Raw genomic sequence first — 13,399 nt, 5'->3', positions numbered from 1 at the left:
AGAATATGCAGAAACAACTGTTCTCGAATTTCGTATTCCTGCTTTACCTGTTTGCTCGCCCACTGCTCTGGTAGCATCCACACTCACCAACACACATTTGTACAAATGCATTTTTATTGTTCTAACAGAACCAAAGGAAGGCTGAAAACATTAGACTATACAATATAATTTGGTTTATAAACAAAGTTTTATAGTGGTAAAACATTTATCAGTGACATTCACCGTCTGATTTTAATTTCTGCTGCATTTCAGGCCTGAAGAACGATAGTGTTCACAAAGCAGTAACTGCATATGGTGGGCAAGTGTCTCAGCTGCAAACCCGTTCCAGAACTCAAAGCAAACATTTCGTAAGAACGGCAAAGGCAACCAGGAGTCATCACATTCCTGCAACCATTCCTCAATCAACAAAAAGTGATCTTTGGCATAAACGATTGCGTATTAAAGGCATTAGTAATATTGCATTAATATCAGTCAAGCAACTAAACAGTGATGCTAAAAAAAAAAAAAAAACAAACCCTCAGAGAAGCCTGAATTTTGGGGGGACGGGCCATGAGGGGCACTGGAAGGCAATACAGGAAGACTACTTAGAAAATACCTTAAAAATAACGCCACCTATTCAGTGTTATTTACTCTTAAATAGAAATCACTACATCACAAGTAGGTTAGAGATCTAGTATAAACCAACCAAACGCAAGATGTTCAGGTTAAGGCTCTGGCACCCGTTCCTGCCCCTTCCCATCGCAGGAAGAGAACACTACGGAAAGATCCCAAGTACCACTTATTTCATCACACATAGACACAAGGAGTGAGTTCCAGACGGCCGCGTGTTCTTTCTCGCTAAGGTCAGTTTGAGGCAGATGTGTTACAATCAGTTTAACTTCCCTTTTCGACAACAGTGCAATGGAGGGGGGGAGTCCGGCTGCAGAACAACCGCTGCCAGCGGGGAAGGGACATCCGACCGCGCGGGCTCTCGCACCAGCCAGGGCCGCGCAGTTCTGCCCCAAGGGCACTTGTGTGTTCAAGGGGGCTGGAGCCTGCAGCCATTCTCAGCACATTCAGAGGGCGTCAGGAGGTCAGCACTGACCTGGGCACTGCAGGTGTTCCTTGCAAAAATACAGAGACTCTGAAACTACAATTCTTCCTGCCAAATGCCAAAGGACACTAGGGAGTAATGAAATGGATGCGCGTATAGACCCATGAAGGCACGTTCAATCACAGAACGGTAAAAGCATCCCAAGTCTGTTTTAGCAATAGAGGGGGGAATTTTGAGGGGTTTTAGTATGGTTTTGTTTGGGTTTTTTAAAGATACAGTACCACTAAGCTAATTCTGCTGTTTCTAGAACCTGAAAAAAAGACTTTGAGCCCCCAAACTGCAAACGTCAAAACCAGTAAAAGCATCTCAGTTTGTTCAGCATAAGGAAGCACCAATTGCTGCTGGCCAGGCTGCCTAGAAAGGCCGTCGTGTCCCTGCAGCACTTGGGTTTCAAACTGCTTATGCATTGCCGGAAACAGGGGCAGTGGGGCTAAAGGTCTTTTTTTAATTGAATGTCCTTTATCTTTCAATTTCCACCTTGAGTGGCTGGGATAACATTAGGTGGAGGGAAGAGGGAAATAATAATTCCATGAACTCTGGCTTTCAGAGGGAAAGCACCGGCACGGGGCATGTTCTGCTCCTGGGCATACAGTAGCTTAAGAGAACCAGGAGTTTCAGCTGAAAACAACACTGAGTTGAGCAACGAAAGAGTTCCATGATTTAAGGTCTCCAGCCGTAAGGCTCACACGGTCAGCGTGCCACTAGTGCCACTAACGCTGACGGCAAAGCACTTCAGTACAGTACGAGTGTTCTGGAATGGCCCCAGGGGGCAGGAGGGGACACAGATTGCTCCAGTTTTGTTAAAATGTTCTTGCCAGACAAAAAAAAAAATAGCCAACTATCATTTCAGAAATAGAATTCTAATCATCAATTCCTAACTGTTCTGCTGCCCCCGCTTTTAACTAAGCCCCCACCTTCCATAATTTCTGCATGGTTTAGGAACAGCCACCTAAAATCCTCTGGAGAAGTCAAGTCTTTCTGTATCAACAATTGTCCTTTAATACCTGCCCGGTAACCAATAGTGTCCTAGACTCAACACAAGCTTACAGTGAGCTCTGTGTTTTATACCATCACATAAAAACTACAGGGCTATGCAGTGCATAAATGAAATGTGCTTCTGGGAGTACGGGATTCATGAAAGGAATCTTCAAAAGCAATAAAATAAAGGATAAGAACTGTTTACAGTTGGAAGCAATTTGGAGGTGCTCAATATCAAGTGCATTCCAAAGACATTTGAAATGCACTCTCTTGCAATCCATACCCTTAGAATGAGGCATTCGCACAAGCTCATCTTGAGCTCATGCGTGCAGCACCTTCTGCTGTTCAGCTCTTTTGTTTCCAACGAAAGGCGTTTTATGTTACAAAAACCAACACTTGTGTGGCATTTACTGATACCACGGGGTCTTTCTAACCCAGCGAAGAGTGAATCCAGCGTCTGTTCTTATCTTAATGGACGCTGCCTCAGCTTCTCTCACAGTTTCCTTCACAGACTGCATGAGGTTCTGCGCATTATGAACCAGCATCTCAGTTGCCTGTTGAGAAAATGCAAAATTCCCAATGCATTAGTAAATACCCTGTTTGGGACAGCAGCACAAACCCGTCACACAAGGGGATTCCCAGGGCAGGCAGCGAGTCAGCTGATGCTGACTTAAACTATAAAAGGTAACTACTCTAGACTAGTAACTAGACTAAAAATAACTAGTCTCTGGAAACCAGCAAGCACCACCCTGACTCACAGCCAGACTTCCCCATTTCCCACTGCCTATTCGTGCAAAATCTGAATAAAAGCTTCGTGTCTTGCAGCAGCAAAATCTCTCTGAGAAGGCAAATCTGCAAGATGTCCACTGAAAACATGGATTTGGGAACTGAGGATGCTGCTGGAAAATAAATCCCTTCCCTAGGATCCACCAGGGGGTGCTGCTCCTCCAGCGTCAAACCTGCTGCGCTGGTAGACCCAAGTTCTTTCTGGCTCGCTTTTTACTGCCCAGTCAAGGAGATAAAGAAGTTTTTCAGATACAAATCTGAACCAGGACAGCTTTTTGGCTTGGGAAGGATTGATGTCCCTCCACTGAACGGCAGCTTTTGGGCCAGAAACCAAGGCGCGGTACTAAAATTACCTTCACTGAATATCTGAGGACGGGTTCCCAGGACCAGGAGATTAAATGTATATTTTTGCCCCATAAAAGCTCATCAACAATCCCACCCCACCATCAGTTTTTACACCTCTTACCTGTTCTGACTCTTCATCGCTTATATTAGTTCTGCCCAGCATGGTAGCTTTGACAGTGGAAAGAATTTTGAGTTGTGTGCTGATGGTTGGGATTCTCTCACAGACCTAAGGAGTGGGGATAAAAAACACTTCCCATTGAAAACTGAACCAGGGCGTTACGTTATTTCCTCAGATAAATCATTTGATTTTGTTTTACTATGCAATAAGGAACAAGCGCAGAAGGGATCTTAGAGCCTTTAAACTTCCTGACAAATATTGGTAGGATACTTGAATCTTATTTCACTTGCTTTGGGAATTTCTGGGGTGGAGACAATGTTTTTCCTTTCTTCAAGGACCTGCTTGGTTGAACGGGATTATGGATACTTGGCTGAGATTGACAAAGTAATAAGTGCTTTATTTTCCCTGCTCTTCTATGACAAGAGAGAAGGAGGAAATGAAACCCCAAATGACGCTCAGGATGGAGCACTGCTCACAGCAGAGTATTCTGCCAAACCTCTTTGGACACTAGCACCTTCCACTGGCCTGTACACACACCCCAACTTCACGGAATGTGTATGACCACGGGATCTAAAAGCAGACAGAGAACTTGCCAAAACTGGACAAGCTGAGGAAAGACACATACAATTTCCTGGCGGTGCCCCTGTGTTCACTCATACCGAGAGAGGATCAGAGGAAAAAGACTTGGAGGCACTGACAAGTCAGCTCATTACCTGCAGGAGATTTGTTCTGATGCGCTTGTCCGTGCACTGCTTCGCCACCTCCTTGGCCAGCCGAGTGACTTCATCCGATGCCTTCGCGATGTCCTTAGCACATTGGATAAGGGCGCGTTTGTTGCCGCTGCCTCCTCTCACCAAGCGCGACATCTCGGCCATGAGCAGCGCCATCCGCTTGGCAGCAGCGATGATGTCATTGCCCTGAGGAGAAGGACAGGAGTCAGCGTCCCTGCCGGGACAGAAGCTTCACAGAGGTCACAACTGAACAGCAGCAGCCTAAGGTAGAGAGGCAACCCTTACAAGAAGTTACAGGTGGAAGAACTGCTTGTGAACACAGAAGACGTTTCTTCAAGGAACAAGGAAGATCTGTGCTAATTACATGTTTCTGACATTTTTCTTCCTAACACTCAGGAAAAGAGTTTGCTTCAAAACTGGAAAAGAAGTGGTAAGGAAAAATGTTAGCGTGTCCATGGAGCAGGAGGTACTGCCCTGCTGGCTGGGTTTTAAGATAAAGCATGTCATTAGCGTTTGAAATGCCAGATTTCCCCAAAAGGCACTATTTTAAATTAAAAAATGTGCTAAATAGCTTGTTAAACCAAATAGCATGAATGAAGGTAAACAGTGTAGTGATAATAGTGGAGCACAAGGTTTTCGGTGGGTCTGAAACTGAAGCTGTTAAAGCCCCAGCTCACTGCTTTAATGCTAACAGATAAATGGAAGAGAGTCTGTGAGACAAATCTTTTGGCGCTGTTAATGTGGAAATGAGATACAATTTTTTCAAAGTTATTCCCTGAAAATAAATCTTGCTTTTTGACAAAATCTCTCCTTTGAAAGTAAAGGTCCCTGGAGAGAAGAACTCGATAGCTCAAAAGATAAATCCAGTGATATTCCTCACATGAAAATCCAGACTTCTTGTATGAAGCAGAGACTTGCAGTCACAGAAACATTTCTGAGAACGATTTGAAACGTGAATTAAGTCTGACCCAGGCAAAACCATTCCCTGTACACTGTTCCCAAGAGAAACCCAGTGCAGACAAAGCAGGCCTAGATGATCAGTTGTTACTGGCCTGTTAGTACATTCAGATTAACTTCTGGAGAAAGCTGTTAGACAGAGGCAAACTCTCTGGAGCCATGAAGCATCCCTTTTGTGGGGCTGAAACATCAGTAGGGTGAGTTTAAGTACCAGCACGCTCTTTCCTGGGTATAGTTCCATGATTAATGACTGATGAAAGCCCAGAGCAAAGAGCACATAGTGAGAACCCAACTGAGCAGATACCATCCCTGCCCCTGTGCACGTAACTCCATGGCTCACAACTAGCGAATCCAAGAAGATACCCCAGATACTTTACAGATACAGGTGACACAAAACGCTGAACTACTTGTTACCATGACCTAAGAGCTAAACTGTTTGTTAGGGGGCCACTTAGGACACACGACAAACAGTTTTTCCCATGTTTTCACGTAGAAGGACCAAGAAACTAGGAGCAGCGGCATTTACAAAGCCCTCTAACAAATTATCCAAGCATCAGAATCTGAAAAGGATAAGAACATTTTTAAAGCCCTTTTAATTAAATTAGTTCATCTATGTAAACACACACACATGTACAGGCACATACGCACCCCCCTGACCTGTGCTCGTTAGGGGACACCAACCTCATTTTCAGCAGCATGCGCTAAAAAGTGACCCGTCTTGCAAACATTTGTGCTCAGACACAGACAGGCTGCTCGTGAGGGTGTGAACTTGTGTTAGATTCGCATCGCTTTCACAGAAACACCACCTCAGTTCCGCAGCTGACAGCATCCAATGCAGCTTCTTTGGAAAAGGACTCTCTCAAGAGCAGCATTTGCAACACAGCCAAGCACAAGCCAGCAGTCAGTCCTCGCAGACACACACTGCTATCCAAAGCCGTTCCTTCGGGGAAGGTTTTCAACCGGTGGCATCAACAGAGGCAAAGCACAACAGAGACCTGAAATGACTTCAATGCTATACGCTCTCTGCTGTAGCTGGAAGTCATTAAGAAACCATTAGTCTTGGCCTCCCAGGTAGCCCAAGTGAATGGAAAAAAACAGGAGGGAGGGAAGACAATCCCTACAATTTGAAAACTGCCATAACAAAGAACAGGCAGATGCAAAGGGAGAGAAAGCCTCTGAAGATTAATATGTGACCCAAATCAAGCTCGAATCCAGCACCAACAAACAGATCCAGCAAACTCATGAAGCCGCTCTCAGTCCTTAAATGTGCAGACACAACTCATTCATTCAGAATGGCGGAGCCAGCAGGGACCAAGAGTGATGCAAATGTGTGAGCGTTCCCAACGGCTGGATGCACACGGATCAGTCCCCGGGGAGACTCGGGAGTACCTTACTAGACCACTTGGTTGCTTCCCGATGCAGAGACTGAGCGGCAGCCAGAATGGGCTGGTTAACAGGCTGATTGGTTGGCATTAACAGCAGCTCAGGCTCGTAATCATCTTCAATGTCAGAGGGGAGAGGGATTTCAACATCTGCATCATCCTCCTCATCTACATCTACACCAGCCTCAGCCGCTTCGTTAATCACAGTCACATCAGGCTTTGCAGGTGGCAGCAAGGGTGGAGAAACAGGGGACAGTTAGTACAAGAAGCAGAACTGGGTGGAAGACCATGAACTGAGCTGGTTTAGTGACCAAACCATTCTCTGGGTCTCTCCGGATCTGACCTAGGATCAGGTCAGAGGGAGGAGGGGAAAGAATATGAGATTAGCAGAAAAAAACAAACGTTTTACCTGTGAACCAAAGCTACCAAAAACATTAAGAGGTTACAGTTCAAAGATGCAGCAGCATTTTCCATCTGAGCACACGCCTTCCAGAGACAGAGGCTGACTGGCAGAACAACATTTTTCTGGCAAGACAATGGTGAAATGAATGGATTTTGTGTCTCCATGAAAGCCATTTGGCCCACACAGAAGCCAGCATGGCAGCTGATGACCGCAGTGTTTGTGCAGTTCGAGAGCTTTGCATGGAAGCCTGTTCACATGTGGGTGATAAGAAGAGAGCAGCAGGACCACAGAGAAACCCAACACTGCTGTAAAGGCAAAACAAAAGGGTGGAGGACACTACAGAAGCGAGCACTGGAACACCACAGACAACATGGAAAAGAACAGAACGGGGCTATGGAAAGAGGAGGTGATAATGTTATGCATGTTTGGATATTGCACTTCTTCAAAATGACTGAAACAGAATTAGTAGAATAAGAGGATTATGAAGCATATGATACTGTTTTGCCACAATATGTTGTATTCCAATACCTTCAAAAAAAAAACCAAAAAGAAAAAGAGGACTCAAGCAAAGCCATTGTGCTAAGGTAGCTCACAAGAAGAGGTAAGTGTACAACAACACAGGCAGTCATAACACAGCAGCATTTCATATAAAATCTACAAGTTCCCTAACTGCACTTCTTGGAAGCCAAGTGCGGCAAAATTCAAACTACCCTTACTAAAAAGTCTGCATTTTCAGCTGCTTTGCTTAAGACATGGCCTTTTATAGAAAAACATCTACACCCATGAAAATGCCACACAGAAAGTGGTCGCTTTTATTACAGCTAAATAAACTGATCCTCAAAGACAACTTCTGTTCAAGCCTTAATCTAATGAAAAGTTTTCAAACATCCCTCATTCCGATTTATCCAAATGAGGGGGAAAGGAGGGAAAAGAGAATGAGAAAGACAAATGCTAAGAAAGAATTACAAGAACAAACGCTAGGCTAACTTACTGGTTTGTAAGTCTCAAAGAGCAATGCAAATCGTATTTTATAATTTATATACTAAGCTTAGCTCTCTGCAAAGAGTTTTAAGGTCTGCAGCTTGGCTTTGATAAAGAAATACTTCAGTATTGCGCTATTTAATTTGGCATGTATATAGTATATATGGGTAATATAGTAGGTACTTGTAAAAGCATTTTATCACTGACTGTATTGTTAAGTCACCCATTTTGGAATTCAAACATCAAAATACTTGTAGGAAGCTGAAATTCTGGCTTCAAAACTACTTTCTGAGATGAATTCTACATTCCGGTCCTATCCCTTTAGTAACATAAATTTGTATTTGGTATCTCCAGACGTACGAGGGAAATAGCACTTCTCATTTTATGAAGAGACACCTGGGCAGATTTGCAGGACTTGTGTTTTATCTGCACTTCCAGACCAGATGTTCCTTGAGCACAAAGCTCTGAGGTTGTTTCTATAAGCTATTCAAGTTTACGTTCTCAGTTACCATCTAATTTGGTGGAGTAAAAAGAACTGGAGATTTTACAAGTCCTGTTCTGGTCTTTAATAACACCTGCAGATGCATGAATCTCAGCAGTTTACGCTGCTGCTCCCTGAGGAAAAATGTGGCATTTGGTGGGGCAGGGGTGGGGGGGAAGGAAATGCTAAAAGGTTACATTAGCATTTTTAAGACTGACGAGTTCCCTCTTTTTTGTCTCAGCACTGAAATGCTAAGGAAATGAAGGATTTTGGCCTTGATAGCGATTGTGACACAGTACAAAAAAAAATGAGACCAGGCCACCAGTATATGGTCACTGTTCCTATCATAAATGCACCAGATCAACTGCAAAGTAACTTGCAGCTCCTTCTGGAATTAAGACAACCCAGCTCACAATTTCTGCAGCTGGCATCTGCTTATTGAAATCACTTAAATACAGCAATCGGCTCATCAGCCTGGAAAGGGGAGCAGGACTGGTGGCTCTTCAGGCAATACTGGCAACAGGGATCATGAGCAGTTCAGCACACAGGGCACACTTCTGTTTCCAGAGGGATGCTAATCAAAGATTCCAGCAATTCTGAGTATTAGAACTGCTAATTGTTTCATTCCAAACTTGAAAGGGTTGCCAATTCCTCCTGCAGCACCGTTTTTACTATTTGTTCTATATAAGAGTACCCTCTGCCATTGAGGCAACAGGCTTTGGACGAAACACACTGACCCCTAAAGGAAAATAATAAAAGTACCCATTCCTTTTAGCACAAGACACAAAAACTTCTTACCTTGCTAGACCATTTCCGGGCTTCATCGTGCAACTGCCTAGCAGCCATCATCATGGGCTGGTTTATTGCTTCTCCTGCTTTCTGCTCGGGGAACTCTTCATCCTTTTCTTCAGGTGGTGGCGGTCTGGGCGGGGGAACCTCACCTTCTGGAAGCGGCGGTTTTGGAGGAGCAAGCTCATCTGTCAGCTAAAGAGGGAAAAACCTCATTCAGTGCAATGAAAAACAGCACAGAGACTGAGCAAAGGGTGGTGCCGGGGCAAGATGTGATTGCATGGGCTCATGCCTTTTTTCATTTCTTCAAGTGCCCTGTAGTAGAAGAAATATCACCTTTTAACTTCTTTTGAAAGTGGGATTGGCATTTTTCAGACTTAAGACTACTTGTATGTGTGGCTGCCCAGAGAATGTGTTTTATTTCTAAGGAGGAAAATACACTCAATTAATTTCTGAGTGCAATCCACACACTGTCAGTGACAACTGCGAGTCGCATCACAAACTGTGCTGCACTTACATGAAGGTGCTCGAGGTCAGGAGGAGGGGGGAAATCTGGCTCCTGAGGCTGGAAGGCTTCTCTGACTTTGGCCACAGCTCCCAGAATTCTGTATCCAGAATCCAAGAAACTCTTCTGCAAACCTGAACAAAAATTCCATGACCAGTTTAACAGTTTTCTGTGTTATTTAGAAATGCAACACTACACAAAAAATACTTCTTATAGGTGTGCCAAGTACACATGTATCTGTAAAAGAATGTTTAAAAACTACAGAAATGTTTACATTTTACATGAATTTACATGTTTGAAAAGTTAGTGTCATATGCAACATGTGTACAATAAAGCCTGGGCTGGGTAACAGTCACTATCAACAGCCAAAATAATTCCCTGAACAACATTTAGAATAAAAGAAATTAGATAATATTTTATAATATGAAATTGTTTTACTGATAACCAGTGACAAATACTTCTTCTAATACAGATTATGAAGTCACATAATGAATTGAAATGCTGAATCCTGTTCCCTGGAATATGCCAAAGGTCAGAGAAGGATTCAGCAGTCAGTGGTGTGACCCTGATTTTACCATTTTGGGACTTAAGGGTACACAAATTTTGCATAAAATGAGATACCCAGCTGAACAAGCACCAAGCAAGCATCATCTTCAGCCTGTAAAAAAACACATTTGAAATGAGGTGACTGAATCCTTACCAGGATCAGAGATGTTCCCTGCCACAGCTTTCGCATCCATTACCATTGGGGATATAGTCTTGCTTAACTCATCAGAGGCTGCTTTCACGGCCTCCCGGAATTTAGGATCTTCTGAGTTTTCAACTTCCCGTTTCGCTACTAGTAGGATGCGGTTTGCTCGTCTTGCGATGCTTGTGGCACCAGCGACCAGCATCTGAGGTTGCATATTGGCCATCGCAACTTTACATTTATCGAGATCTTTCTTAATAGCCTCTTCCGATGCATCCAGCAGAGATTTAGTATCAATGGCTTCATCCACCAGCCCTAGAAAAAAAAGTCCAACACATTAATACTCCAGTTTCATCTATGAAAAGCGGTATATGCTATTCCAGAGACTGTTCACAACCAGGAAAGTAACTGTTTCCAAACTGAGGATCTGCCGAAGGGGGCATGGAATCAGACCAAAAGTATCGCTGCAGTTTTACTTCTGATGACGTGGTACCTCTATCGCAGTAAGTGTGCTCAGGCTTGCTCCCACTAACAACATCCCAAGCTCTTACTGATCTCCTGTGGAATGCTGTATGGGCCGAGATAAGCAGAGTTTCCTTCCATCCACCCAATCTCTTTAAGCATATCCAGTACTGGTTTTACCATTCCCTTTCATTCTGAACAAAATATGCTTTTACTTAAGGATGATATTTGGTGAGATTTAAAGCACCTGCACTTGAATGATGGGGATGGAGCAGGAGAGCGCGCACAGTCAGGAGATGAGCAGGCCAGTGCAAAGGGTCTGCACTCTGGAAGGACCAAACATTGGTCTCAAGAAGATTCAGCAGAGCAGTAGCTTTTGTTTTATTCATGGCTTTCGTCAGGCTGTTACGTTATTTTGAACATGTTTTCTTGCCCCTCAACTTAATTATTTGTCCTCTCAACATACCAAGACAACGTAGGAAAGAACACAAGCTGCTACAATGCCGCACTGACAGAATAGCAACTGCAGTAACAACGAACAGTGCTCTGGTTTTCCCATAAAAGAACTAAAGCTGAATTTGCTCCCCTGCAGCTCAAAATTATCACCTGTGAAGCAAGGTGTTCTATTTATGCTGTAACATATACCTATTTCTGGAGTCAGAGACCACATTCCCACTTTTCTAACTTTATTTTTAGCGAGTCATTACTCTTCTGACTGTTTCATCAATCCAAACAAAGGGGGCAATGTCTCCCCTAGCTAGTTAGCCACAAGTATAATCTGCAACAGAAATGCCTACTTCACCTGTCATTTTTTCCACATTATCAATCCATTGGTTTTTCATGGTCTCAAAATGTTCATAAGCAGCTTGATTTCCAGGATTTCTCAGGAGGATACGAGCAGCTGATACCACCTGCCAAGGGAAAACATTTCTAATTATGGAAGTATCAGTATATATTGACATCACACACAGTCCTGAAAGCACATTTGCTTTTCAGGACCAGATGTGTAGCTCCTCATCTGGAATACTGATTCATTAACTCCACTTCAACATGCAGCTGCTTGAAGATTTATCATGTTGCTGGGATTTGCTGACACAAATACTTCTTTCTGGAACTTCAATTACATGCTTAAGTATCAAAAAGTGTTTCTCATCTAAAAACATGTCATGAAAGCACTAAAGTACATTAATTAAAGAGCTTTTTTCCCACTTACATATTTTAGTAAGCCTCAAAGTAATTTTGTTCCAAGAATAAGTCACTAATGCCTCTGTCCAGAAGCTGAAGAGTAAGCCACGTCACTCAATCAGCTTGTTCTACTTGGTATCACACACACAAATAATTGCCATTCCCCTTTGAAGAGTGTGAGCACCTTGTTCCTTGCTGGCATTAACATCTTGCTCTGAGAGCAGAGGCATGAAGAAAATCCCTCCGAAGTCCTCCCCTGCTGTTTTAATGGCCCTTTGAGACCAAGGACACAAACCTGTGGGGTGAGCTCCCGTGCGGATTTCACTGTTGCCTGAATACCTTCCACAGTGGTTTTATTCGCTGTTCCCACTGCGGCTGCTTTTTCTGCTGTAGCTCCCAGCCTAGCAGCATGGTTTTCAAAGTTGGCTGCTCTTTCATCAAACACCTGGTTGTCAGAAGAGAAAAGCACATTAAAAAAACCTACATTTCCTTCAAGAATACATAACTTCTCCAAAGTGACAAATACCAGAGACACCTGGTAACATCCAAACATAATGCATCTCCTGAGAGGACATAAAACCTTTGAAGCTATTGCATTTTTAGAATTTTTACATTAACTGGGGTTTTTTTCTTCACTCTCTCACCTGGGCAGCAAAAGATCCTACCACACTGACAGCAGGGAGGTAGGAAGTGCACTAATTCCTGATGACTGCTGTCTCACACAACTTTAGCTTATAGACGTTCTTCAGACCCATAAGCCAAATGGTAGATAAGTAATACAGGGCTTTGCCCTACAAACTGAAGCTTCACATTGGAAAAACAATTCTGTCCTTCCCCAGTCCTTAGTTATTCAAGGCACAGGACATTTAGACAAAAAGCAATCCTGCATGAGGTCAAATTTCCTAGGGCCTTGGGAATCAGTTTGACTATGTTCATGTCAACCAAAACAGAGCTGCCAGTCACAGAGTTTTAGATACTTCCCATGCAGCCCACAACTTTGAACTATAGGAAACATCACACGACAGAACAGGTTCAATTTGTTTTACCAGTCTTGGCACAAATCTGACTACTTCAATCAGCTCGTGTAACACTGAGGTGCACAATCCACTAACTAGTGTATTAGTGGGTTTTGCACAAGAATTTCTAGCATGCTGAAGGCAACATGGTACAAACACTGCCGAGCAAAACCTTCGCCATTCACTGAAGTTGAGGACTACACATTTCACAGGCTTAAGAAAAATATATCCATTCATTTTTCAAAATACCAGTTCAGGTAAAATTAAACAGTAATTGAAGCTTCACAGTGGTAAAAGATCCCCTGAGCACACTTGCCTCATCTCTGTTGGGAGCATCGGAAGGAGCGGTGGCTGCTACTGCTAACAGTTTAATAGGAGTTGTGGTGTCACTAAAAATGTCAGAAACCTCCTGGGTCATCGCCTCTTGCATCCTTGTTTTAAGATCCTAAAAAAAAAAAAAAACCAAGAAGGAAAATTATTGCACATGATAAAGGAATAT

The 13,399-nt window shown here is 43.4% G+C and overlaps 1 protein-coding gene across 2 annotated transcripts in view; it reads right to left on the bottom strand.

Annotated features, from left to right (window-relative positions):
• Positions 1 to 96: 96 nt before the first annotated feature.
• The window catches only part of VCL (vinculin), a 52,365-nt gene continuing 39,062 nt past the window's right edge, over positions 97 to 13,399 (bottom strand). The window contains exons 13-22 of one of the 2 annotated variants that reach the window (XM_069864111.1): positions 13,217 to 13,345; positions 12,180 to 12,329; positions 11,502 to 11,610; positions 10,250 to 10,552; positions 9,562 to 9,683; positions 9,054 to 9,239; positions 6,398 to 6,607; positions 4,034 to 4,237; positions 3,324 to 3,428; positions 97 to 2,625 (exon numbers count right to left, since the gene is read on the bottom strand). In XM_069864111.1, the coding sequence (XP_069720212.1) occupies positions 2,479 to 2,625; positions 3,324 to 3,428; positions 4,034 to 4,237; positions 6,398 to 6,607; positions 9,054 to 9,239; positions 9,562 to 9,683; positions 10,250 to 10,552; positions 11,502 to 11,610; positions 12,180 to 12,329; positions 13,217 to 13,345 (1,665 nt within the window). In that variant the 3' untranslated portion in view covers positions 97 to 2,478. The remainder of the gene's footprint in view (positions 2,626 to 3,323; positions 3,429 to 4,033; positions 4,238 to 6,397; positions 6,608 to 9,053; positions 9,240 to 9,561; positions 9,684 to 10,249; positions 10,553 to 11,501; positions 11,611 to 12,179; positions 12,330 to 13,216; positions 13,346 to 13,399) is intronic. The other variant, XM_069864110.1, reaches the window with a different exon arrangement.

The sequence above is a fragment of the Phaenicophaeus curvirostris genome, chromosome 9 (assembly GCF_032191515.1).
Source record: "Phaenicophaeus curvirostris isolate KB17595 chromosome 9, BPBGC_Pcur_1.0, whole genome shotgun sequence".
NCBI lineage: Eukaryota > Metazoa > Chordata > Aves > Cuculiformes > Cuculidae > Phaenicophaeus > Phaenicophaeus curvirostris.
The sequence above is the reverse complement of the archived record's forward strand: the minus strand, read 5'-3'. Positions and strand labels throughout refer to the sequence as shown.